Genomic DNA, 25,746 nt, shown 5'->3' with positions numbered 1-25,746 from the left:
GCCACACTGTCCCCTGGGCCAAGCTGGCTCCTGCCTAGGGCTGTTGCACTGGTTATGCCTTCTGCCTGGAAAGTTTTCTTCCCATCAGTCCTCACATGGCTGATTTGCTCTGGTCATTTAGCTCTCAAGGAGCATGTCACCCCCAAAGTAAGGCCTTTCCTCACCACCCCACCTAAAGTAGCCATCCAGTCATGTCCCTGGATCTTGAGAGCTGCTTGGGGGTCTTTCCACTTCTCCAGTTCTTACAGTCTAGGGGAATCCAAAGCTTTCACAAGACTTCCGTGAATCCCCAGTGACTTACTTCACATTTTCCAATCTCTGGTCTAGAGTTGCTGGCCCTGTCTCACACCTCTGGCTTTCAAAGGCAAAACAGTTACTTTTCTTGGTTCAGGCAGAGCAATTTCACCCCTTCCCCTGAAATATTGGTCCCAGTCTATGTCCTGGGAGAGGTTCCTGCCTTCACTGGGATTACAGACACATTTTCTAAACAATGGTTGTTTCCTCCACGAGAGGGATTCTTGTTCTATCTGCTAAAAGACTAACAGCATTTTACTGTCAGGGTAAGAGGCAGAGTTGGGATCTGAACCTGGATTTGTCTGCTGAGTGTGGAGCCAGTGCTTTTAAACCGTTGCATCAACTGTGTCCCCCATATCCTCATTGAGGCTGCTGGTGACTTTCAGTAGTTACTCACATACAGGTGCAGGCACACGTGTATTTTCTACAGGGGAAATGCTTGCTCGTCTGGCCCGTCTCAGGAGGCTGCTCCGAAGGCCGAATAGCATTTCTTACAGGCCAGCCAGAGCTAGCCGCGGGACATCTGGTTGTCCCATGCAAATCCTCACTTGCACTAGATGGATGCCCGAGAGGGGGCGTGCGGCCAGACCTCTCGGTGCCAGGTAAGATGCTCTTTGTACTGCCCAGAGCTGCTTCCTCACTTTCTTCCCTTCCTGTCCCACGCACTGGTTCCTCATGTTGCTGTGTGTGGCCTTCACCCCTTACCACCCCTTTCTCTGACACAGGAGTGGAAACCCCTCTATTCCAGGCCTTATTGTTCACGCCCTTCCAGTCGATCGCCTTCATCCACAAGGCTGACAGCCATGTAAGCTGTCTGGGCGTAGGTTAATGTGGGCGAGGTCTTCAGTGTAGGGTGGTCAGGGCTGGGAGACCCCTATGTGTCAGGATGAGGAGGTCCTTCCCGTGTGTGTCTGTGTTCATGCACGCGAACGTTTAAAGCCAGGCATTCATCTGCCTTGAAAAGCCTAGGAATAGCCCTCTTTAAAAACAATTGAGGGACTTCCCTGGTGGTCCGGTGGTCGAGACTCTGTGCTGCCACTGCAGGGGGCACAGGTTCGATCCCTGGTGGGAACTAAGATCCCACATTCAGAGCGGAGCGGCCAAAAAATAAAAACAAACAAAAAAACCCAACAAAAGACAATTGAATGCACCTGAGATAAGTACTTTTGGTCCTGAACTATTAGGAGTTTCTGGCAAGCTTTATATTATGTGCTAGGGTAAGAATTTGACTTTGTATATAGATTTTCAATTAGGTTTTTGGACTGACATCTCAACCCTGAACTCCTCTGATAGACCAAAAGAAAAAAAAAAAAAAAAAAAAGAAAAAAGACAAATAATGACATTTCCGTTCCAGCTTTTGCCAGAATCCTGATCCTGGCCTTTGCTTCTTGTTTGCAGCCTCAGTTTGTCCCTAAGGCCTTTGAACTCGGGTTCCCTGATTTGACCCTCACGCTGGCTAAGGACTCTGAAACCTCCTGCTTGGGTGTACACACTGAACTTAGTCTGGCTCCTGTGTCAGTCCAAGCCCTGCCACCCCTCTATGTTCACTCTGGCCCCTGTGAGCAAAGGTCCAGCCTGGCTATGTTGTATTTGTTGGTGATTTTGTCATCCCTGGGATGTGAGCTCCTGGAGGAGGATGTTTGGTCACAGTCAGCTGTAAGCTCTCAGCTTTGATCGCAGGGAGGGTGGAGAGAAATCCCTGGATACAGGAGCAGCTCACAGCCTGGGGGGGGATTAGAGCAGGTAGCAGTGACCCCTGTGGGGGAACAAGGGGAAGCCAGAGCCTTGGTCCCTTACCTGCCCCGAGCCCCTGCCCAGCCAGCGTGGTGATTGACAGGTAACTGCACAAGTTAAAGTGATTTTGGCACAAGTAACAGAACCCAAGACCTGCTAACTCTGGCTCATGTAAAGAAAAGCGGGTACTCAGATACCTGTGGACAGATTAATGAATGAACAAAACAGGGTAGATACATACAATGAAATATTATTCAGACCTAGAAAGGAATGAAATCCTGACAACATGGATACATTTGGAAAACATTACGCTCAGTGAAATGAGCCAGTCACAAAACGTCAAATACTGTATGATTCCACTTATATGAGGTACCTAGAGGAGTCAAGTTCATAGAGACGGAAAGTAGAATAGTGGTTCCTGAGGGCTGTGGGGAGGGAGGAGTGGGAAGCTGTTGTTTACCGGTACAGAGTTTTAGCTTGGGGTGATGAAAACCTTCTGGAGATGGGTAGTGGTGATGGTTGCACAGCAATTTGAAAGTACTTAGTGCCACTGAATTGTACACTTAAACATGGTAAAAATGTTGCGAATGTTTTAACACATTCCCAGCTGCACAAACCAGAACTGACCTAAACCAACGAAAAGTTATTCTGGAGGTGCTAAATGCCACCATGGTCCTTTAGGAGTTAAAACAAAACAGGAATAGTGGGAGGAATGCTGGGGCATCTCATGGAATTGAGATTCACCAAACCTCCAAGCCTGGAGTGGGGACAGGAAGTAGTACGGCAGCTCCAGGGGCTTCAGTGGATGAGTTCATAGGGACAATGAACTTCCTTCGGGACGATGCTCGAACAGCAACCAGTACTCGTTTCTCTGGTCCAAATTTCATCTTTCTAAGAGAGAGTCTCATTGGCCATCTGGAGTCAGGTGGCCATCTGGATCGATTAGCTTCAGTTGTGGTGGGGAGGCAGGGAGGCAGGATGATGCAGTACCACTGGGGGCCACTGGGGGCAGGCATGGGTCAGTTTATCAGAATCCAAGTCTTTGGATGGCCAGTCTTCAGAATGATCACTTCAGCAAATTTATTTGTTTCTCTAATTAAATAGCTTTAGTTGCCTGATTTTGCTTTGCCTGCATAACACCATTTTGCAGGAATGTTGGATTTTGTCTGAGTCCACTCCCTGTTGTTGAGCTGGGGACAGAGGGGTAGGGAGAAGGGGAGATTGAGTATATATGTCTGGGCTTGGTACCATGTAAACTTTCCAGTCCCCCAAATTGACAAATTTCTCAGGGGAATGTGGAGAAGTCCCTGCAAAAACTTTGATTAAGTTTCTGCCACCCTAGCAGAAAGCAGGCAGGAAATTAGAAATCAAGTTGGCAATAAAGCAAATTTTATTTAGTGAATGGTTGCATTTTAGATCAAGATTTTTATCCCCAACCTGGTCTAATGCCCTTCCCTTGCCATGCAAAGCTTAGAGTGGGAGCTAGGGATTCACACCTCCTTTTCTGTTTTGGCACTGTCTGTACACACGTCACCCTGGGGAGGACCCGATATCAGGGGATCCAGCAAAACCTCTGCAACAGGGACAAAAATCACTAGTATTTGAATATTCCCACCCTGACCTGCTAAGAAAAAAGTTATTTTTTAAAAGAAAAGATAAAAGAAGAAAAAAGAGACCTAGAAAAGGGATAAGGGTGGACAGGAAAGGTCTTGAGTCCTCTGGGTCTCAGTGAGTGAGAGGCCAGAGGTGGTCTGATCATTTAGAACGGCTGGAGTGATGTGAGGATCTGAAAGCAGAGCAAGGAGGAGGATGTGAAAGATACTTTTCTGTGCATTAAGAATGTATCCCTGCTCTCCTCCCTTAACTTTGGCATGTCCTCCAGAGACTGAGAATATATTTGAAACTTTACTTTGTGGGATCACTGGCCTGCTTCTCTGAATGTAACTCTGTCATTCAGACCACAAGGCTGCCTGCATTTTCACAGGGTTGCACCATTTTTCCCCCAAACTTGGGCTCCCACTGAGGCCTGACCACCATGGGCAGTTGAGGATCTGAGGTTGACCTTTCTCAGATCGAATAATGTTAACCTAGACCAACTTCCTGGAAGGATGCAAAGGTAGTCTGGGATCCTTGATGTATTCTTGGACCCATTCGTTATTGGGGTTGGTACAGATCTCTCGTTTCCTTCTGGTGATGAAGCTGTGGAGGCAGAGTTAGACTGTCACGGGTCATAGAGTATGTTGGGGGTCCAGTCGACACTTCTAGCTCACAGCGGGCTTGCCTCATGCCCTGTACCACCTCCCTAAGACTCCCCCACCTGGGTCCCCTCAGAAGGCCTCCCTCTCTGGCCTCTAGACCTCATCTCTTCATTCAGCCCCTTCCCCACTCAGCCTGGACCCTCAGGCTTGGGTTTCATTATGGCCACCATTTCTTGGGCCACACAACTATAAGTGGCAAAAATCAAGAACGAAACCCAGGCCTGTCCTGTGAGAGTCAAAGCCCAGGCCCTTAACCACTGTTCCCCTGTTCTAGCATGGAGACTTGGTTCTGTGCACCCCATTCCAGCCTTGGGCTCCCCTTCCCTCTCCATAGAAATGTCTGCAGAGCGGTGCTTACTTGATTGCTGGCAGGTAGCAGTTGAGGGCCTTTCTGTATCTCACCACCACTTTTCTTGGCAATACTTTCTCATGATACTTCAGGCAGCAGGCGGGTGGAGGGTTCACCGACTCAGGAATTTCTGAGGGAATGACGTTGAATGCTGAGCCAAGGAGGTAGAGAGGGAGCCCATGGCTGCCCACTTCCATGTCCCATCTCTTGCATTCCGCTTTTCTGATGGCAAAGCCATTTATCAGCAGGGACTGATGGTAGCCTGATGGATAATGGAGAAAGTGAAAAAGCTGAACCTTCTGTAGAACCTTCAGCCTCTGGACTGAGTGTCACCAAGTACAGAGGACTGGGGTAATCACATTTGCTGATGAACTTGACTTGGCAAACACATATTGAGCTCCTATTACACGCCAGGCTCTATGGGGTTCAGAACATGAGGAAGACACAGTCACTGCTCTTGTATACCTTACAGACCAATCTGGGTAAAAAGGGAAAGTGAAAAGATAAACGCTACAATAGAACGTGGTCTGGGATAGAGTAGAATTTGACACAAGATGCTATGGGAACAGAATGAGGGGTACCTAACCCAGCCTGGGTGGTTGAGGAAGAAGTCCTACAGCAGGTGGTGCCTGAGTTGATTCCTGAAGGATGAGTAGGATTTAGGCAGACAGAGGGGTTGTGGGATCTGGAAAAAAGAAATGTATGGAGGCCTGAGGTGGGGGAAGCCCAGTGTGTCTGGGGGGACGGAACAGTTCCAGGAGGCTGCAATGCAAGGTGGGAAGGAAGATGTAGGAAGGGAGGATATTGACGAGGGAGGGGAGGGCCACACCTCTTCTGAGCTGTGATAGGGAGCCTGGATTCTGTGCTAGAGGCACCAGAGAGGCTGAGGTCAGGGAGGAGGCTGAGATGGGGAGATGAGCAGAAGTCAGGGCAGGAGGAAAAGGCTTATATTTAGGCTTCAGAGTCAGACAGCTTGGGCTGGAGTCTCGACTTAGTGACTTGAATCATGGGCAAATTTCTTAATCTCTGGGTGTCTTTAGCCATTAAACGAGGGTAAAAAATTACGTCCTAGGGGCTTCCCTGGTGGCGCAGTGGTTGAGAGTCCGCCTGCCGATGCAGGGGACGCGGGTTCGTGCCCCGGTCTGGGAAGATCCCACATGCCGCGGAGCGGCTGGGCCCGTGAGCCATGGCCGCTGGGCCTGCGCGTCCGGAGCCCGTGCTACGCGGCGGGAGAGGCCACAATAGTGAGAGGCCCGCATACCGCAAAAAAAAAAAAAATTACGTCCTAGGATCGTGGTGAGGATTAGTTGAGAGAATGCTTGTAAAGCCCTTAACTCAGAGTCTGGCACAGAAAGACTCAGCACTTGCTGTAATGAAGAGCTAATGGTTGTAACGGCCACTCTTCTGGCCTGGAAATGGCTCTTTCCCCCTCTCTTTGACGCTCGCAGGATACGAGACTTGGCTGGGTTATCACTGTGTCTCCCTTGGGCTCCCCTGACTGCTCATCAGTTGGGGATATCACCTCACCCGGCCCCCAAACCTGCAGAGTGCAAATCCCTGACCCTCGCTTCCAGCTGGTGGCAAAGCCTGAGACTTCTCGAGAGAATCATTTGCCTGACCCGTGCTTTGGGTGGGCCATTTTCTCTTCCTGCTTGACCTTCCCGAAGGGCACTGTTGCCCCGTCCCACCCACCAGAGGCACCTCTACCCACAGTGGCCCTGGTTCTCAAGGCAACGTTTACAAAGACCAGGGGCACCCTGAGAGCGTGTGGGCAGATTACATGGTGTGTGTGACCCTCCCTCCCCTGAGTGTTTACACAGGCAGAATCTGGCCAGACTATATGCCAAGGGCAGCCTTAGGGACAAAGGAAGGGCTGGGGCAGTTGGAGGCGGGTATGTAGAAGGCCTGAGTGCCTTGGTCCCGTCCCTGTCACCAGCCCTCATAAATGATGGTAGAGGCAGGGTTAGGGGGTGGGCAAAACAAGCCCCATTCTCCATAGGTCCCAAGCATCCCATAGTTCCCAAACCTCTCAACTTCCTTCAACCCCTTTTCTCTTTTCTCCAGACTTTATTTAGTCCTAGGCTGGAGGATGGAGATAGGGGCCCAGAAACCCACAAATGGTACACGTGGGCATCCCACCAGGACTTCTTTTGGCTGCCGTGGTAGTCCCAGCAAACTACAACAGACACTGCGAGCAAGGGGTGTCTAGGTTCAGACTCCCCGTTCCTGGGCTTAGCCTCAAACATCACTCCTCCCTGACTCCCTTCATCCTGCCCTCCCAGAGGATCTATGGCTTTTTTCATCCACTTGCCTTGCCTCCCTCCTCATTGCGTACATTTATTATCTCTTCTGCTTCTTCCTTGTCTTTTCCTCCTAAATGATCATTCCTGCTGTCTGTCTTTGGCATTCCTGATGTAACCTTGACCCAGCTTCCTGAAACTGCCCAACCCCAGAAGGATCTGGACCACAGCTCAGCTCTACTTACAAAGCAAAGAGTTTGAAGGCAGCAGCTCTGTGTGCAGGAGGGGAGAGGCCTCAGGGCTGGTGACAGAGACCTGACAGCACTCTTAGCATCACCTCGCTGCCCGCTGCCCCGTTCCCTTTTCTCACTGCCACCCTTCAGGGACAGGTGGACTCACTTTTCTGGCTGTGAATGGCAGAAGTAATGGTGAGCTGAGGAGAGAGAGGGCAGCCGCGGAGACCTTCATCCTCTCAGTGGGGCAGTTGGGCTTTGGAGGCTGAACGGAGACAGTCTCCTTCCTGGTCATCCACGGTGGGCCCTCAGCTCTCTGGACTCTGACCACTTTAGCGGGCGGAGGAGGAGAGACAACGGCCCCTCCCTCGGTGTTTGCTGAAGGGGAGGGCGGTGGAGGGCGGGGTCTGGAGCAGAGTTGAATTCGGTAAGGTTTGAATCCGTGTGAAGGAAAAAAGAGAGAAAGGGAAAGTGTGGAGAACGTGCCATGTGTCAGCACCTGGCATGCCCCACTTCACTTAATCCTCCCAGCGGGGAGTAGAGATTTTCACTCCCATTTTGCAAATGAGGCCACTGAGGCTTAGAGAGGTTAAATAAATTGTCCAAGGTCACATGGGTAGGAAACAGATAGGCAGTCCTGAAAACCAGATCCGTGCGGTTTCACCATGTTCCCTGCCCCCATCTCCATGTTGGGGAAGGAGGAGGGAGGAGGGTTGAACTATTTCCCCAGGTGATCGGTCTTTGGGAGGGCAAACAGAAAGCCGGATTAGAGAGAACACAGACCGAGGCAAGGGTAGGGTTAGTGCCCTCGGAAAAGGATGTGTGTCCACCCCCGCCAAGGACACATGATTGAGCTCACACTCTTTCTTGTCACAGATTATGCTACAAATACCACCCCCCAGCCCCCACAGTGCCTGATCCTTGGGCCCCTGTTTGTTGCTGAAATGTTTGGCTTATTTATCAATGTTCTCATTTATCTCTTTGGACCTTGGACTCGGAACCAGTTTTACGTCTAATTAGCTGATCCCTTTTGGGTGCCCTCAGTGTGGGTTAATTCAATCTGCCACCATGGCCAATCATGGCCAGCAGAGGGCACCCCAACCTCATGAACCTGACAACCTGCTTCTGGGTCCGGAGTTCCAGCTGCGGCCCACCCCCACCTTTGTCTAAGCCTGGACCTGCCCCTCAGCATCTTAGCTCTTCAGACTGCCTCAGAGCCCTGTTCCAGGCTGAAGGCAGCGTGCAGAGAAGAAATGAAAGATACAGGGGATTTTGCCTTTGATGCACTGTGAGTTTTAGAGATGTGAGGGAGTGTTTCAGGAGATGGGAGTAGAGGGAGGCAGGGGAAAAACAAGGACTATGAAGATACCTGTGGGGCTTGCTGTTTGGCATCACGGCTTATAAACAGGAAAAAAACATACAATGCAGTTAGTCCTGGTGTGTTCAAGACAGTCAGTGGTGGTGAAGCTGTGGCTTTTTATGAAGCTAGGGAGGGTACGTGTGTGAGATACCCCATTGACCTCTGTTTATGGAGGAGAGAAGGTCTGAGGAAGTCTGCTATACCTTCAGTGTGCAGGCACCCTCTTGGCCCTTGTCTGTGGAGGGCTGGAGGCCAGGAAGGGTGGTCATAGTGCCTACACTGGATGTGCTCTTCCTCTTTGTATGCAGAGCTCCTTCTTGAACCTGGAGGATGGGGGCATCACCCCCTTTGGGGGCAGCTGAGTGTTATTCCTGGAGCATAAGCTTCCTCTTGACTCCTGAATCATTCCATCTATCCACGCATCCATCCATCTACCCATCCATCCACCCATCCATCCACCATCCATTCATCCATCCATCCACCATCCATTCATCCATCCATCTACCCATCCATCCACCCATCCATCCACCATCCATCCATCCATCCATCTACCCATCTGACTATCCATCCACCATCCATCCATCTATCCATTTCCTGAGCACCTGGTGTGGGTCAGGCTTTTTGCTATGCCTTGTGCAGGACACAAAACTGAGTAAAACAATAGAGTGCAACCTGATGTATGTAAGTGGATGGGCAAGAATTGGATAAAATATTTCCATGAGTCATTCCTATCCCAGTCAGCAGGGAACAGAGGCCTTGAGACCAGCCCAGAAAAAGACTATGGAGTTTGCTATAGAGAGGCCTTTATGAAGATTTACCTGCAAAATCAGGTGATAATTCTTAGCTTTACACTTGTGAAGCTTAAATAAGATAATGCACACAAACTGCTTAGCAGAGTGCTTAGAATATAGACGGCGCTACAAAAATGGAATCTGTTATGATTGTGGTTGTTATTGTGTAAAGGTAGCTTTTACACTGTCTTCCTCATTTTCTGCTCAGTTTTCCTCTACCTCCATCGGAGACCTGACCCATTTTTTGGCACCAGGCTCTGTCCAAACTTTTGCAGAGTGATGCTTGAGGCTGAGAGTGCCACCCTGAGCTGGGCTCACCAGTGTCCTCAAGTCTACTGCCAATGGGCAATTTAGTAGAAATGAACGAGTGCAGGGAAGGGCATGATGGTCTTTAATTCAAGGCAGGGCAGCTCCCAGGAGGTGTCTGGGGCTAAATTGGGAGTGGAGTTCAGCCCCATCTCTTTAAATTCTGAGCTGTGTCCTTCTCCACTACTTCTGGGTCACTCAGATCTCCTCCAGCTCCTTTGATATAGTCCTGGACCCAGTCATCGCTGGGGTTGGCACACAATTGACGGCCATTTTTGGTGATGAAGCTGTGGAACAAGAGGGGAGAAGGATGACAAACCAAGGGTCCAGCAGCCAGGAAGCAAGAGCCCATCCTCCCTTCCTCACAAATTCCTCATCCAACCCAGACTGGTTCTCCTTCCTTAGTGAGAGGTAGCCCAGGGCCAGCGTCCTTTCTGAGCCATGCCCTTCAGCCCCTCAGGGCCCCTGGGCCCATCTAGTCTCGGTGTTCCCACCCAGGAAGTGCCCCTTGCCTCCCTTCCCCTCCCCCACACCTCCCCATCCATGGCACCAGCTTCCTCCTGGCCCCAGCGGGCCCCAGACAGCCCAGAAGCCCCCAGGTTCCCTCCCGACTGCCTCTCCCTGCGTGGACATTCCTGAGAAGCACCCTGGGGAGCACCCATTCTGTGTTCTCCCTGCCCTCCTCTCCCCTACCCGGGCCCTGCTGGCTCCCCCTCCCCCAGTGTGGTGTATGGGTGCCACCTACACAATTCCAGGCTTGGAGCACAGGCCGCCGGTCTCATAATAGCGTGAAATCCAGTGCTTCCTGATTGGCCGGGTCAGGTAGCTGTAGCAGCAGTCGGTGGGGTGGTAAGGTCCTCCTGAGGAGAAAGCATGGAGGGAAGCTGAGATCAGGGCACTTGTTTGTTTGGTTTTTTTAAATAAACTTATTTATTTTATTTGTTTATTTTTTGCTGCGTTGGGTCTTCGCAACGCGAAGAAAGAGAGACTAGAGAAAGCTGCGCGCGGGCTGTCTCTAGTTGCGGCGAGCGGGGGCTACTCTTGGCTGCGGTGCGCGGGCTTCTCATTGCGGTGGCTTCTCTTGTTGCGGAGCACAGGCTCTAGGCGCACGGGCTTCAGTAGTTGTGGCTCACGGGCTCTAGAGCACAGACTCAGTAGTTGTGGCGCACGGGCTTTTTTCTCCACGTCATGTGGGATCCTCCCGGGCCAGGGCTCGAATCCGTGTCCCCTGCATTGGCAGACGGATTCTTAACCACTTCGCCACCAGGGAAGTCCCAGATCGGGACATTTGTTAAAGGTGACAGCTGCTGGCTGCCTCTGCCCCCGAGCAGGTGGAAGAGGGAAGGAAGGAGGGGACAGCCCCCAGAATTCCAAGAGAGGGCTGTAGAAAAAACTCAGTCCTCTGGTCTCCCCTTCAGACTCTTCCCGGGGCTCCCCTTTCCCTCTTCCTTCATTAGTGATCACTGTGCTTTCCATTCTCCACCCCCACATCCCCACCCCAGAAGGACTGGCTGATGACTTTGAACTCCAGATGGAAGAGCAGCAAAGCCCAGATCTCAGCGAGCCCACGCCATCCCTGGGGGCAGCTGGCAGAGATGCTCCAAAAAGGAGGGATGTGGGAAGAAATCCCAACAGGAATTGGGATACATGCCATTTGGGAATGCAGACCCTGCCCCTCCCAGTGTCCCCATCCTGCCCGTTCCCTGCAAAGAGGGCAGGATGCCCATACCAAGCCCCGAAGACAATGGCCCGGGGGCCAGGACACCCAGATCTGCAGGACACCCCACCTCACCTCTGCTGGCTTTGTGCCCCTCACCCCTCATTCCCTCCTCAGTCTCCCCATCTGTGAAGAGGCGGTTAACTGGATTGGTGGTCTTTACATGAAGTTTCCTGGAGGCACTGATGCACTTGGGAGTTCAGTCTTGGGTATAAGACCCCATCAGCCTTTTTGTCTGTTTTACATTTTGGGCCTCCTGTGTAAGATTTTGCTTAAAGAGAAGGTTTCCTGATCTAAAACACTTTCTAAAAAATCACTATTTTTCAGTTATTTTTTGATTCTGAAATTTCATGGCTCTTACAGGAGGTGCAAGGGGGTGACAGCAAAGTCACACCAAGATTGAATTATGGGGGTAGCAGGAAGGGCGTTTCAGATCAAGGACCCTGCAGTTAGCAGGTGCAGTGATTGGGGCTGTGCATGTTATGTGACCAACCTGGACAGAAATGTGGGTGTGCACAGCGATGACCTCGGGGTCACCAACAGTGACCGGGTGCTTGGGTGGAAAGGGAAGGGCTGGTCCTCTTATCCAGCACCATTGCCAGCAGCATCCTCACTCCCCAAAGAGTGAAATAAGGGACCCGCTGGTCCCTGGGAACCACTGCCACTGCATTCCTCTGAGCTGTCTGAGTGAATTCTCAGAGAGGCAAATCAAACTGTCCAGATTCCGTCAACTTTAGTCTAGTTTTATTTCAACAGCCTTCTATGTTTCCCTTCAGTTTCTGAAAAGGAAATAAAGTAAAATTGCAGAGTGAGGAATAGTTTTGGCTGCTGTAAAGGCAGCTCATCTTAAGAAATAAGCTGAAAAAAGGTGGCCTGGGGAACCCCCAACTGTTGCATTTCCCCCTACCACATAACTAAAAGATGCTGCACTCGTGGGGTAGGGAGGACCCTGGAAGCAGCCTGGGTGCAAATCCCAGGAGGTAAATGGACATAGTGGCCTCGACAGGCTCCAAATACTGTTCCTCAGTCTCCCTGGGGATAATGACCCCAAATGGGATGAGCCAGTCTTTTGCTTAATGGCAAAGAGAGGTGAATTGAGGGAGTGAAGAGAGAGCCTGGCCTCACTGCCAGGCACATGGCATTGACAGGAAGGGGACTCATCCCGCACAGGGTGAGGAAGACACAAGACCTTATATACATACAACGGAATACTACTCAGCCATAAAAAAGAATGAAAATTTGACATTTGCAGCAACATGGATGGACTTGGAGGGCATTACGCTAAGTGAAATAAGTCAGACAGAGAAAGACAAATAACTGTAGGATATCCCTTATATGTGGAATCTACAAAATATAACAAACTAGTAAATATAACAAAAAAGAAGCAGACTCACAGATATAGAGAGAAAACTAGTGGTTACCAGTGGGGAGGGGAAAAGTAGAGGTAGGGGGTTAAGAGGTACAAACTATTAGGTATAAGACAAGCTACAAGGATATATTGCACAACATGGGGAATACAGTCAATATTTTATAACTATAAATGAAGTATAACCTTTAAAAATTGTGAATCACTCTATCGTACACCTGTAAGTTATATAACATTGTACAGCAACTATACTTCAATAACACAAAAAAGAAGACACCAGACCTCCTTCTAGAGCCCCTTTCTCCTTGTATCCCCGGCAACCCTACTCGTGCTTGTTTACCCACAAGAACCAGGTTGGAAGGTATTGCACTCACTTGAATCGGATTCAGTCTTGGACCCCAGGGCGACGGTGATGAGGACAAGGAGGAGGGGGAGGGATGTGGCTGCCATGCAGACCCTCATCCTCCTGTGAAGGGAGTGGCTGCGGGAGGAGAGCTGGCCTGGTAGGGGCTTCGGAGGTTCCTGGGCTGAGGAAGTTTTGAGAAATGTTCATTGAGGCAACATATATTTTTTTAAATAGGGGAACTAAGATTTCAAAATAGACTTCTCAGCAATTTCATATCCTGCGCGTTTGTTGAGGGTGGAGTGAAGGAAGCACAGAGAGCTAAGTTTCAGGGAGGAAATTGACCTCCATCCCCAGTGGGAGTACGTTTAACCCTTTGATATAAGCTCTTCCTTAGTCGTAGGGCGACCATGAGCACAGTGGTAGAGGAGACTGTCTCAGATTCAGTGAAAGATCTCAAAGGCTGGGATGTGTCCTGTGCCCAATTCTGGTTCCTGGCCTCAGAACAAGGCTGTTTGGGGGCTGGAGATTGGAGGAGATTTGGGGCAACAGGATGAGGTCTGGAGCCCCCACATCAGGTCTAAGAAATCCTCACTTAAGCTCTTCAGCAGAACCTTTGTCTCTCTACCTCCTCCCCAGCCTTTCACTGTCCCCTGGGGTGAAGAAGTGTCACGGTGCTCAGCAGATCATTTATTTAACAAGCATTATACTTTAAGGGTTGCTATACGCAATAGCTGCTGTCCCAAACGCTTCATGACTATTAGCCCTTTTAAGCCTTTTATCAGTAGTTGAGGAAACTGAGGCACAAAAAGCATCCATTACTCCCCTGAGATTTGACAGTTGATAAGTGGAATCGGGCTTCAAACTCAGGCAGTCTGGCTCCCAAGTCTGTGTCCTTAATCACTCTGCCGTGGAGAAGAAACGCAGGAGCCCCCGACGAGCTGTCTCTAAAACTGTCCTGCCTGGCTTGGCTTCTCTAGAAAACCTTTATTCTGAGACCTTTCTGAGTTCAGAGAGTGGATCCCTTTGGGACCTTCTCCCAGTTTCTGACTTTCATTACAGAAAAGGTTGATGGGAACCTAGAAAATGCTTCATTCAGGGATGGCTAGCAGGTTTCACTGATTAGTGGTGGACTGGCGCTCAGTGTTGGAAATGGTTCTGAGGCCGTGTCCGTGCATCATGTGACTGAGGTGCTTTCTGTGAAGGTGCAGCTTGTGTCATCCTTAGATTTGTCTAAACAGGCTATTTACTGAGGAGGAACTGGAGCTCAGGAAGGGCCAGAGACTTGCTCATGTTCACGAAATGATTTGGATGCAGGACAGACCCACCTCTTCACGCTCTCCGTCCAGTGGCCTTGACCGTGCTCTTCCTGGGGGAACTTGCCCTATTCTTGCTGTTGTGGTTAGAAGGCTGTTTCCATCTTCTCTCCTCCACTCGTCAGGGCAGGGCAGGCCTAGCAGATAGCAAGTGATCTGTAAGTATATGTTTTAGAAGAAGGATGAATTGAGCTGGTCTAAGTATGTATATCTCACAGGAAACAGCTGAATTCTCATGCTCAGGTGCCAAGACAGTAATTTATTCAAAATGTTCTGTATTTGTTATCAATAATAACACTATTTAAACTCCTCAAGTCAAGTGATAACAATTGTCGTTAGGAACAATCTAAGGAAACAAGATGTTTCTGGGAAGAATATGAGTTGGGAAGAAATAATGATTACTTTGTTTTTGTGGAGACTAGCCTACTTGCCAAGTTGTTGCTAGGATCTCTACAGGAAAGTCCTTTATTTTTCAAGCAGTTATTGAATTCCTACCCACATTAGTCTGGTTACGCTCATTGCTATAATGAACAACCCCTAAATCTCAGGGGATTCATTACATGAAGGTTTATTTCTGGCTCATGTCACAGTCCAGTGTGGGCCAGTGGGATGAGTGTGAATGTGTTGGAGAAGGCTGTTTCATGCACCCATTCAGGGACCAAGTCTTCTTCTATCTTGTAATGCCGCCATTTTCCACAAGAGGCCTCCAAGTTTACTACAAAAGGGGAGAAGCAGAGAGGGATGGGCAGATTTTTATGGCCCAGTTCTGGAAATAGTATAAATTACTTTCACTTACACTCCATGGACAAAATGAAGTCACCTGGCTCCAACTTAATGACAAAGGTAAGGAAAATATAGATCATCTGTGTGCCCAGGGACAAGAGAGAATGGGTTTAGTGACCACATCACTTCTTTGCCATAATATCATGGGCTAGGCTTGGAGGTGACCCTGACTTCAGAGGACTCATAGCGTGAAGAGGGACTCAAAAAAGTAAATGAAAATTGCAAAACAGTGGGATGAATGGACTTCAGTGGCAACATAATCAGAGACCTTAAAGGTTCTCCTGCTGCTCACTGGTGAGTATGCAGTGCCTGTTTAAAAAATGTTAAAAATATCGGACTTCTCTGGTGGCACAGTGGTTAAGATTCTGCCTGCCAATGCAGGGGACACGGGTTCAAGCCCTGGTCCGTGAAGATCCCACATGCCGCGGAGCAACTAAGCCCGTGCGCCGCAGCTACTGAGCCTGTGCTGTAGAGCCCGCGAGCCACAACTACTGAGCCCACACGCCACAACTACTGAAGCCCGTGTGTCCAGAACCCGTGCTCCACAACAAGCGAAGCCACTGCAATGAGAAGCCCGTGCACTGCAATGAAGAGTAGCCTGCGCAGAGCAACCCAGACCCAATGCAGCCAAAAATAAATAAATAAAATTATTTTAAAAAATGTTAAAAATGATTTTCAAAGCAACACATATGCACTGATTAAAAAAAAATTGAATAATATAGAAAGGGTGGGTGGGACCCTTAATATGTTTACTTCTTTGCTTCATTGCCTGTGTGTGAGAAGTCTTCCAGCTCCACCGGCCTCAACCAAGTGGGTCATGCCCTCTGTCCAAGCACTGGCTCACACCAAGAGAAAAGGGAATGAGCTATATTACTTTTAAAATCTTTTTTTTCCTTTACTTTAAAAGTCTTGTCTGTGGTTCTAAAAGTGAAATAGTAAAAATATGGATTTTTCTTTTTACAGCTTTAAAGCACATATTTTTCTAGTTATTTTGCCCTTCTAAGATTTTTACTTTTAAAAATTCAAAATTGGTTGTCAGACTTATTTAGCCATATTTAAACTTTTCCCAATTGTATATTTCTTTTATAATTAAGTAGCTTTGATAAGCTTCATCATGAAAACAATCAAGAATTAACACAAGTCAAAAGCCGGCCCATTTTGTTGTTTGTCCTTGAAAAGACAATGAAGATTCTTTTTTTTTTCAATTCTTTGAAATTAGTTTTTGGTTACTAAAGAAATATGTGCTTTATATAAAAGTTGCAAACAATGCTGAAGTTACAGTGTTGAGAGTGAGAGTTGCTCTTCAAATTTCCACTCTACCCTGCAGCATCAGCATTACCTGGGAACTTGGTGGAAATGCTGATTCTTTGCCCCACCTAGTCCTACTGAATCAGAATTTCTGTGGTTTTTTGTTTGTTTGTTTTTTTGCGGTACGCGGGCCTCTCACTGTTGTGGCCTCTCCCATTACGGAGCACAGACTCCGGACGCGTAGGCTCAGCAGCCATGGCTCACGGGCCTAGCCGCTCCGTGGCATGTGGGATCTTCCCGGACCAGGGCACGAACCCGTGTCCCCTGCATCGGCAGGCAGACTCTCAACCACTGTGCCACCAGGGAAGCCCGACTTCTCACTTCTTGCTCTGTGCATCCATTTTTCTCCCAAGTTCTTTGGTCACCTTTACAGTTGCTACCCTGAACTCTTTCTTGGGTAGATTGCCTATCTCCACTTCACTTAGTTCTTCTTCTGAGATTTATTTAATCTTGTTGCTTTGTCTGGTGCATCTTCCTCAGTCACCTCATTTTGCCTAAGTTGCTGTTTGTATTTTTAGGTATCTGGTACATGAATTATATTTCTTAACCTTGGAGAAGTGGCCTTCCGCAGGAGACGTCCTGTGCATCCCAGCCGTACATGCCCCTCTCATCATCCAAGCTGTGTGCTCTAGGGGTTCCCCCTGTGGGGGCTGTGTGGTTCCTTCTGTTGTGGCGGGCTATGTGGGTGTCTGATAGGCTTAGTTGGCCCTGGTCTCTTTGTTTGCCAGGTTCTGCCTTGTATGGAGCTGTTGGCTGCTGGTTAGTAGGGCCTGGTCACAAGGCTGCTGACTGCAGAACTCCAGGGAGCCCCAGGGCTAGTGCTGGCTCACTGGTGGGCAGAGTCAGGATCTAGAAGACTCCAGGGTGTTATCTGCCTACTGGTGGGCGAAGCCAGGTCTTGGGGTTAGTGCCAGACTACTGGCAGGCAGAGCCGGATCCTGGAGTCTGGTTTCAGGGCTCAGGGGTCCCAGAGCTGGTGTCAGATCACTGGTGGTGGGGGTGAGCAGGTCCTGATAAATTGGCTGTGATGATGTCCGGGTTGTCCCAAAGCTTGTGTTGGCCTGCTAGTGGGCAAGATTGAGGCCCAGCTGGTCCCAAGGTAGGATCTGGCCTGCTGGTGGGCAGGCTGGTTTTGTAGGCTGTGGGATTGTGGTTTTCTTGCATGTGGTGTCTGCCCCCTGGTGGGTGAGGCTTGTCCAGAGGCTAAAGCAGGCTTCCTGTAGGGCAGAGCTGGGGCCCTGAGGATTCTGGGGCTGGTGCCTGCCCCCCGGTAAGTGGAGCTGGGTTTTGCAACTCTGGTGGGTGAGGCCATGTCCAGAGGCGGCTGTAGGCTCAGGGGGTCTTAAGGCAGCCTGTCTGCTGATGGTGAGGCTGTGTTCCCACCCAGTGACTTGCTTGGCCTGAGGTGTCCCAGCAGTGGTGCCTACAAGCTGTTGGGCCAGAGCAGGGCTGGATCCTGGAGCAATAAGCTAGAGGGAAGATTCCACAGAGGTGCCCCCCAGCGCCAGTGTCCACGTGGTAGGAGGAGCTCCCAAGGATTGCGGTTGCCTCCTGCCTCTCTGGGAGACTCCCCAAGATCAGCAGGTAGGTCTGACCGAGGCTTCTATCAAATGTTTGCTTTTGCTCTGGGTCCCAAGGCCTGTAAGATTTTGTGTGTGCCCTTAAAGAGTAAGGTCTCTATTTCCCCCAGTTCTCTGGGACTGCCAAAATTAAGCCCTGCTGGCCTTCAAAGCCAAATGCTCTGGGGGCTTGTCTTCCTGGTTCAGGACCCCTGGGCTGGGGAGCCTGATGTGGGGCTCAGACCTCTCACTCTTGTGGGAGAACCTCTGCAATGGAGTTATTCTCCAGTCTGTGGGTCACCTACCAGGGAGTATAGGACTTGACTACATCATAAGTCTGCCCCCTACACGTCTTATTGTGGTCCCTTCTCTATGTCTTGTAACTTGTAGCTTTTTACCAAGCACAGATGCAAGGGATTTTTGTCTAGTAGAAAAGATAATCCCCAAAGTTACAGATTTATTGCCCTATAGCAGCGGTCCCCAACCTTTTTGGCACCAGGGACCGGTTTTGTGGAAGACAGTTTTTCCACAGATGGGGTGCAGGGGAGATGGTTCAGGTGGCAATGCGAGCACTGGGGAGCGGCAGAAGCTTCGCTCTCTCGCTCACCTGCCACTTGCCTCCTGCTGTGCAGCCAGGCTCCTAACAGGCTGCGGACTGGTACCGGTCCACGGCCCAGGAGTTAGGGACCCCTGCCCTATAGGATATTAATTTGTTTTTCTCTAACAACATTTCAGAATGCCATCCCCAATAGCTATATAAACCTCTGTTCCTCAGATGATCTTTGAATCAGTTTAATTGTTCCTTCATTAATGGGTTAAATACATCTTCGACACATATTCAATCTATACTTGAATGTCATGTTTTTAGCTTTTAAAAAACTCTACTATGATGTCTCGTTTTGACAAAAACGCAAATCCAAAGTTCAGCAATTCCGACAGATTCTTTTTCCTCTTAAAGTTAAAGTTAAATTGGATACTCTTTATTAATGCACTGCTTTTGTAACCAGAACAGAACAGTAATTGTTGCTTTTTAAAAAATAATTCAGGCCAGGGCCCACCTAGGAGGTAGTCTGGGCTAGAGAGATGGAGGTGAGGGGGCCTACTTCAAGTATCTCTTCTCAAGAGATAGTGTCCTCAGGTCCTTGGTCACTGATCTTAGCTTCAGGTCCAACATGCATTTCTGAACATTCTCATCTTTGGGGTTAGCACAGACATGCTTCTCCTTTTTGGTGATGAAGCTGGGGAGCAAAGGGGGGGAAAGATTACAAACAGAGGAGGGTTCAGCAAATGGGAATGGGGAGGCCCATCCTCCCTGCCCCTCAGATTCCCACTCGGCCCAGCCTGTTCTTTCCTTTCTCTGCTGCAGGAGCTCAGTGGCCCCTCTCTGAGACCCTCCCTCAGGCTCCGAGACTCCCTTAGTGACTCGTGGAGTTTCCTTGGGCAGCGTCCCTCCTGCTCTCTCCTTCCTTCCCTAGCTTCCCTCTTCCCTGGGAACATCTCATACCTGATGGATCCTAATGAGGACATAAGCCTCAGCTGACCTGGCAGGATCCAGAGGGTGGGACTTTTCTGGACATCCATCCATCAGGTGCCTCCCCCCACACCTCCAGACATGGCCAGTGAGCTTGGCACTTACATGACAGCAGGCCGGGAACATGCACTGGTCGTTTCTACATAATCTTTCATGAATACACATCGGATTTTTACTTGGGTGTAAGAGGTGCAGCAGTCAGTGGGACGGTGAAAGCCTACTGCAAGAGAAAGGGTCACTTAAGGACTGAGTCTGAGGAAAACTAGATCCTTTCCCCCTTTCCTCCTGAGTACTGGGAAGGGTAAGAAGGTGCAAGACTCGAAAGTGATGTTTTCCTTCTCTGCCAGCACTTGCTGGTGTCTCCTTGCTTCACTCTCCCCAGGGTTGAGCTGTGTGTCGGAGGGCATCCAGGCGGGGCCACAACAGAGCAGGACCATTCCTCCCAGAAGAGGAAGGGTCTGAGGCCTGCAGGGGGCATCAGAGAACACCCCTCCCCCCTCCCCCAGATGAGCCAGCTCTTGGGACAGCCAGGTGGAATAGAAGTCATCTACGGAAGAGGCCACCTGTAGACCCATGGCCCATCCTGAAATTCCTTGGAGATGTTCACCACCCATAGGACCCTCCTCTCCCCCCAGGCCCTGTAAACGAGGTAGACCGAAGCCATTGAGCAGATATATGTATACCGTAACAAAACTTTACCTCCGTGAGACACGAAGTGTTCGTTCTTCAGGTTCAGCATCAGGTGTTCTATTTGAGAGAAACAGTAGAGAAGGGAAGAAAAATTACTGGGAAGCAGTTGTTTCAACATCTCCATCTATCTCATTCCTCAACCCCATCCCCTGGTAGGGAGGCAAGGATGCTGGACCACGGGACCAGACCTGCCTCCAGACCCATTTTCTCTACCAAGGCCCTGAGACTTTTCAGGGAACGTTTGAAGAAGTTTGAGACATGAAAACATTCTATTGACTTGAATACAAAAAGCAAATTGCAAATCCAACACAAATAAATCAGTTGATTAGCTACATAATGTGATACGGTCCACAATGCTTTCCACACATTTTTGGAATTCACAGGACTCTGGAAGCAGACAAATGTTTCATTAAATGATTTGGTGGTACAATGTCACCCAAAGTGAAGTGAGGCTATCTACAGGCTTTATTTACTCCTTTAACATAGGAGTAAATGTGTTTGCTGCAGAAATATTACTATGTTTGGTTAATGTGTCTCTCAGACTCTGTCAGGGATGTTAAGTAACGTCCAGGTATGTGTTACCTTTTAAAATATATATATTTTTAGAATGTGATAAAATGTACATAATATAAAGTATACAATTTTAATCATCTCTAAGTGTACAGTTCAGTAACATTAAGTACAGTCACATATTGTGCAACTCATCACAATCCATCCATGGAACTTTTTTCTTGCAAAACTGAAACTCTGTACCCGTTAAACAATAACTCCCCATTTCCCCCTACCGCATCCCCTGGGCCACCGCCATTCTACTGTCTGTCTCTGAATTTAACTACTTGAAGTACCACATATGAGTGGAATTATACTATTTGTCCTTTTGTGACTGGCTTGTCTCACTTATCATTATGTCTTCAATATTCATCCATGTTGTAGCATGTATCAGAATTTCCTTATTTTTTCAGGCGGAATAATATTCCATTGTATGTATATACCCTGTTTTTCAATCCATTTGTTTGTCAGTGGACACTTGGGTTGCCTCCCCCTTTTGGAGATTAAAATTCATGCTGCTGTTAGCACGGTTGTACAGGTATCTCTTCATGTATCTGCTTTCAATTTTTTTGGGTATATCAAGAAAAGGAATTGCTGGGTCATATTTTATTATCTTTTTAAAACCTGAAAAATTCTGCATTCCAAAATACATCTAGCCCCAGAGATTTTGATAAGGGGTTGTAGACCTGTACTATGCTAATTAGGCAAACACAACTAAACTTTTAGTTCATTTCTTATATAGTTACATATGAATTATATTAAATGAGGCATGTGCACACACTTCAACACGCTTGGTATGATGTGTGTGGGGCTTGCAAAATAAAGTCTTAAATGACATGTCTTTCCATAACAGCTTGCTAACTAGCTTGTATCCTAATGCCACCACTTATGGCTCTGTGATCTCGAGCAAATTACCTACGGTTTCTATGCCTCAGCTTTCTCATTTGTAAAATGAGAATAATAATAAGCAAAACCATATAATTTGCTGATAGTCTACCCCACAGCATTGTTAGGAGGATCCAATGTATTAATATCTGTAAGACACTTAGAACGGTGCCTGCTTTCACACAGAAAGGACTAGATATTTATTTGTTAAATAAATAAATAAATGTGGTTAAGTGGACTTGGGTGAGTCACTCGCCCGGCTTGTCCAATTTCCTCCCTGAAATGATAGTTTTACACCAGAGGGTATATAATAACTCTAACATCATAGAATTCTATACCTCTTTCTACACATTTACAATTTTACTACAGTTCTCTTGATGTAGCTGATAATAGTCCTATATCAGCTAAGAGAAAGTGTCATATAATTCTGGCCATGAAAGGGAGAGAATTGTTTCCCCAGGTGGGACCAGTCACCTGTATACAGTTTTCCCCAGGGACCGAAGGCTGCAGGGAGAGGTCTATTCCTACTGCTGCTGCTTTTAACCAAGTATCACATCCCTATTGGGACAAAGGTGTCCCTCTGCGTCTCCTCCCTGGACTGAGGGTCACCATCCACCTGCCCACCTGTGAGAAGGCTCACTGAACTCACCAGCTGCAGCCTGGGCAGCAAGGATGAGGCAGGAGAGGGCAGCTATTGAGGTCTTCATCTTCCCCGTGCACAGCCAGTACCAGCCTGAGGACTCCTGGGCTCTCTGCTCTCTGACTCTCCCAGACCCCAGCTCTGCCCTTGTATTTATAAGAAGAGGGGGACCAGGAAGTCACAAGGCGGAGGTCAGAATGCTGTTCTTTGGCTGAATAACAGACAACACACTATTTCTAAAAAAGGGAACAAGGCTGGGAAGGTAACAGGAAGTAGAGGGCAAGGATGACTTGAGGCTTTCCCAACTGCCCAATGGATACAGGCAAAGGGAGGGACTAGTTTATGAAGGATACTTCCTCTAGGAGGTTCACTGAATACTTTAACCAGAATTTTTTCCTCGGGAGTTAACCCCATTCAAGGGCATGAGCAGCCTGTCATCAGGGGTGACCAGAGAGGATGCTCTAACGTGTGAACCCGGTCATGTTATCCCTCTCTTTGTTTCACCCCCACATCCAATCCATTAATAAATACTTTTGGGTCTACTTTCAAAAATGTGTCCAGAATCTTATTATTTTTCACCACATCTACCCTCTCCATCTTGTCCAAGCCAACCTTATCTCTCACCAGGATTCTTGCAAAAACCTCCTAATTTGTCTCCTTCCTCTGCCCTTGCCCTGTTTCACTTCATTCTCAACATTGCAGCCAGAGCGATCCTGTTAAAATATAAATCAGATCAAGTCAATCCTGTTTAAACCCCGCCCATGGCTTTTTAATCTCCCCAGTGTAAAGCCCAATCCTTCTAAGAGCCTACAAGCCCCTTTGTGCTCTGGTCCCTGTTTTCTCTCTGTTTTCAGACCCTATTACTTCCCCTCACTCATTCTGCTTCAGTTATACAGGCTGGTTCAGAGACCTTTGTTCCCTCTGCCTTCGTTACTCTTCCCTTAAATTACTGTATTACTTTCTCCCTAACTTCCTTCAGCTCCTTACTCAAATGTTATTTTTCTGGTTAGTCTTTCTGGGACACTCTATCTAAAATTATAATCTCCCTCTGCCCAAATTTCTTGTCTTAATTTTTTCTCCTGTGCACTTAACACTATCTAATATACTATATACTTTACTTGTAAATCTTTTAATATCTGTCTCTTTTTCTAGAACATAAACTCCATGAAAGCAGGGATTTTTGTATCTTTGTTCCTAGTTTAGATTCCCCTGAAAGCAGAGCATGAGAACTATGGGGTGAAGCTCGATAATTTGGGAAGTATTCCTAGGAGCAGGAATGAGAGCCTGGACCAGTTGGTGGGGATTAGTGTTTGATTCTGCTGGGACTTTTTGAAGTGCCTTATGAATGCATTGCAGAATATTTTGCCTGGAGGAAGAAAGGAGAAACATTTAGCTCCTGGCTTTCATCCCTGTGGCATTTTAAAATATGGCCACAAATTCGTTGACGTGCTTTTCTCTTCAAACAGTGGGGTCTCTGTTTTCTCGTCTTGAAGCAGAGAGGGCTTGTGACTGGTTCCATCAATGGAGCATGCCATGTGACCTCTGAAGCTAGGGTGTGAAAAACCATGGGGCTTGAACCTTGATCACTGGGGACACTTGCTCTTGGAGCCCTGAGCCACCATTTAAGAAGAGTGACTAGCTTGAGGCTGCCATGCTGTGAGGAAGCCCAAACTACGTGCAGGTGTTCTGGTTGACAGTCCCAAATGAGCATAGCCTTCAAGTCGTCCCAGCCTAAGTGCCAGACATGGGAGTGAGGAAGCCTGTAGATCTGCACTGCCCAATATAGCAACTACTAGCCACATGTGGCTACTGAGCACTTTAAATGGGGCTAATCTAAATTGAGATATTCTGAAAGTATAAACTATACACTGGGTTGCAAAGACTTAGTACCCCCCCAAAATGTAAAAGCATCTCAATAATTTTTTATATCGATTACATGTGGAAATGATAAGGTTTGGGATATATTGGATTAAAGAAAATACATTATGAAAATTATTTCATCTGTTTTACTTTTTTTTTTAAGCCATGCCACGTAGCTGGTGGGATCTTAATACCCAAACCAGGGATTGAACCTGGGCCAAGGCAGTGAAAGTGCCGAGTCCTAACCACTGGACTGCCAGGGAACTCCCCTGTTTTACTTTTTTAATACGGCTATTAAAAAATTTAAAATTCCATATGTGACTTGCATTGTATTTTTATTGGACAACACTGCTCTAGATGGTTGCCCATCCCTTTGAGTCATTTCTTGCTAATTGTGTCTTCCCAAGCATGCCCCAGGCATCATCAGCAGAGATGAGCCATCTGGGCTGTGCCCCGTATGAATTTCTGACCCATAGAATTTGTGAGTAGAATACAATCGTGGTCATTTTATACCACTAAGCTTTGGGTGGTTTGTTACACAGCAATAGATGGTGGGGACAACCCTTCACTGGCCAGTGGTGGATCACAAATATTAAATTCCTCACATTTCTGGTTTGCTAATGCATGTGTGTTATGTTCTATCATGATTTCCACAGCTCAGGATCAGAGAAAGCCCCAGGGCAGGAAGCTATAGAGTTTTGAGGCAAGAGACCTGCAGGAAGCTTGTGTAAATCTAAGAAAGTGATGGCTGAGCAGTGGCTGAGTTAAAGGGTGAGTTTGCAAGGATGTGAAGTAATACACAATACGGTCCACCCTTTGCTTCCCTCCAATGTGTTTGTGCCTTTATTACGTCTAATCCATCACAAAGCCTCCTTCAAGATGGTTGTATTAGTTCTTCCAGGTTCAAAAGAACCCATACTGTGTACTCATACTAGTACATCTCTACTACCCACCCCCGCCTTCTCCCCAGGAATCCAGCAGAGCCTAATGTTGCAGGGATGGGAACCACAAATAGATGACTGGGAATTATGGAGAGGGGCCAACCCCTTGGTTCCTGAGTGTTTTAGCCACTGGCGACAGAGCATCATCTGACAACCTTTGATTCAGTGCATATACTGAACTCTGGGAAGGTCCCAACCCTGAAGTTTGTTGTTGCCTCAGCTAAATTATTAACAGCCCACCATTCTCTTGATCTGGGTGATTAAGTATATGCTAATACCAGTGGATCCCATATACCCACTGACTCACACCATTTGCTATAAAATGGATCCCCTGACTTGAGCCATCTTGTACAAACACCATACTGAGTGATCAGACATTCTGTAAGTCCTTGGACCATTGGCAGAGGTACTGCTGGTAGGGAAAAAAACCCCACATCTGGAGTACGTGTCAGTCTTGCAAAGGTTGGATTGTTCTCCCTTGCAGGGTGGCAGAGGTCCAAGATAATCAACAGGTCACCATATGGCTGTATTTTCTCCTTGGAGCTGGGCGCCATATTGAGACTTGACATCTACTTCTGCTGCTGGAAGGTTAGGCATTCAGCAGTGGCAATAGTTAAAGGGGCCTTGATGAGAGAGAGTCCACACTGTTGGGCCCACGCATAGCCGCCGTCCTTGCCACCATAGCCAAGGGCT

At 48.1% G+C, this 25,746-nt stretch overlaps 4 protein-coding genes across 4 annotated transcripts in view; 1 reads left to right on the top strand and 3 right to left on the bottom strand.

Annotated features, from left to right (window-relative positions):
- LOC137213021 (C-C motif chemokine 4) overlaps window positions 1–25,746 on the top strand; it is a 172,483-nt gene that overhangs the window by 45,542 nt on the left and 101,195 nt on the right. The gene's annotated exons all lie outside the window — the stretch shown is intronic.
- CCL16 (C-C motif chemokine ligand 16) lies at window positions 3,396–7,491 on the bottom strand. The gene is given in 3 exon segments (XM_067717319.1): window positions 3,396–4,227; window positions 4,645–4,897; window positions 7,275–7,491. Coding segments are annotated over 2 exon segments (438 nt in total). The 5' UTR covers window positions 4,833–4,897; window positions 7,275–7,491; the 3' UTR covers window positions 3,396–3,977.
- On the bottom strand, window positions 9,634–13,256 carry LOC137213020 (C-C motif chemokine 14-like). The gene is made up of 3 exons (XM_067717322.1): window positions 13,023–13,256; window positions 10,311–10,425; window positions 9,634–9,852 (listed from the first exon to the last, which is right to left on the bottom strand). Exons 1-3 carry the CDS (start codon window positions 13,108–13,110, stop codon window positions 9,708–9,710), a joined length of 348 nt encoding a protein of 115 aa, XP_067573423.1. The 5' UTR covers window positions 13,111–13,256; the 3' UTR covers window positions 9,634–9,707.
- On the bottom strand, window positions 18,785–22,391 carry CCL15 (C-C motif chemokine ligand 15). Its single transcript, XM_067717320.1, has 4 exons — window positions 22,262–22,391; window positions 20,188–20,235; window positions 19,594–19,708; window positions 18,785–19,195 (listed from the first exon to the last, which is right to left on the bottom strand). The coding sequence occupies exons 1-4, from the start codon at window positions 22,317–22,319 to the stop codon at window positions 19,057–19,059; spliced, it is 360 nt and encodes a 119-aa protein (XP_067573421.1). The 5' UTR covers window positions 22,320–22,391; the 3' UTR covers window positions 18,785–19,056.

Source organism: Pseudorca crassidens, chromosome 19 (assembly GCF_039906515.1).
Source record: "Pseudorca crassidens isolate mPseCra1 chromosome 19, mPseCra1.hap1, whole genome shotgun sequence".
In the NCBI taxonomy this organism is placed as follows: domain Eukaryota; kingdom Metazoa; phylum Chordata; class Mammalia; order Artiodactyla; family Delphinidae; genus Pseudorca; species Pseudorca crassidens.
Note: the sequence above shows the minus strand (reverse complement) of the source record. Positions and strands in the feature narration are given on the sequence as shown.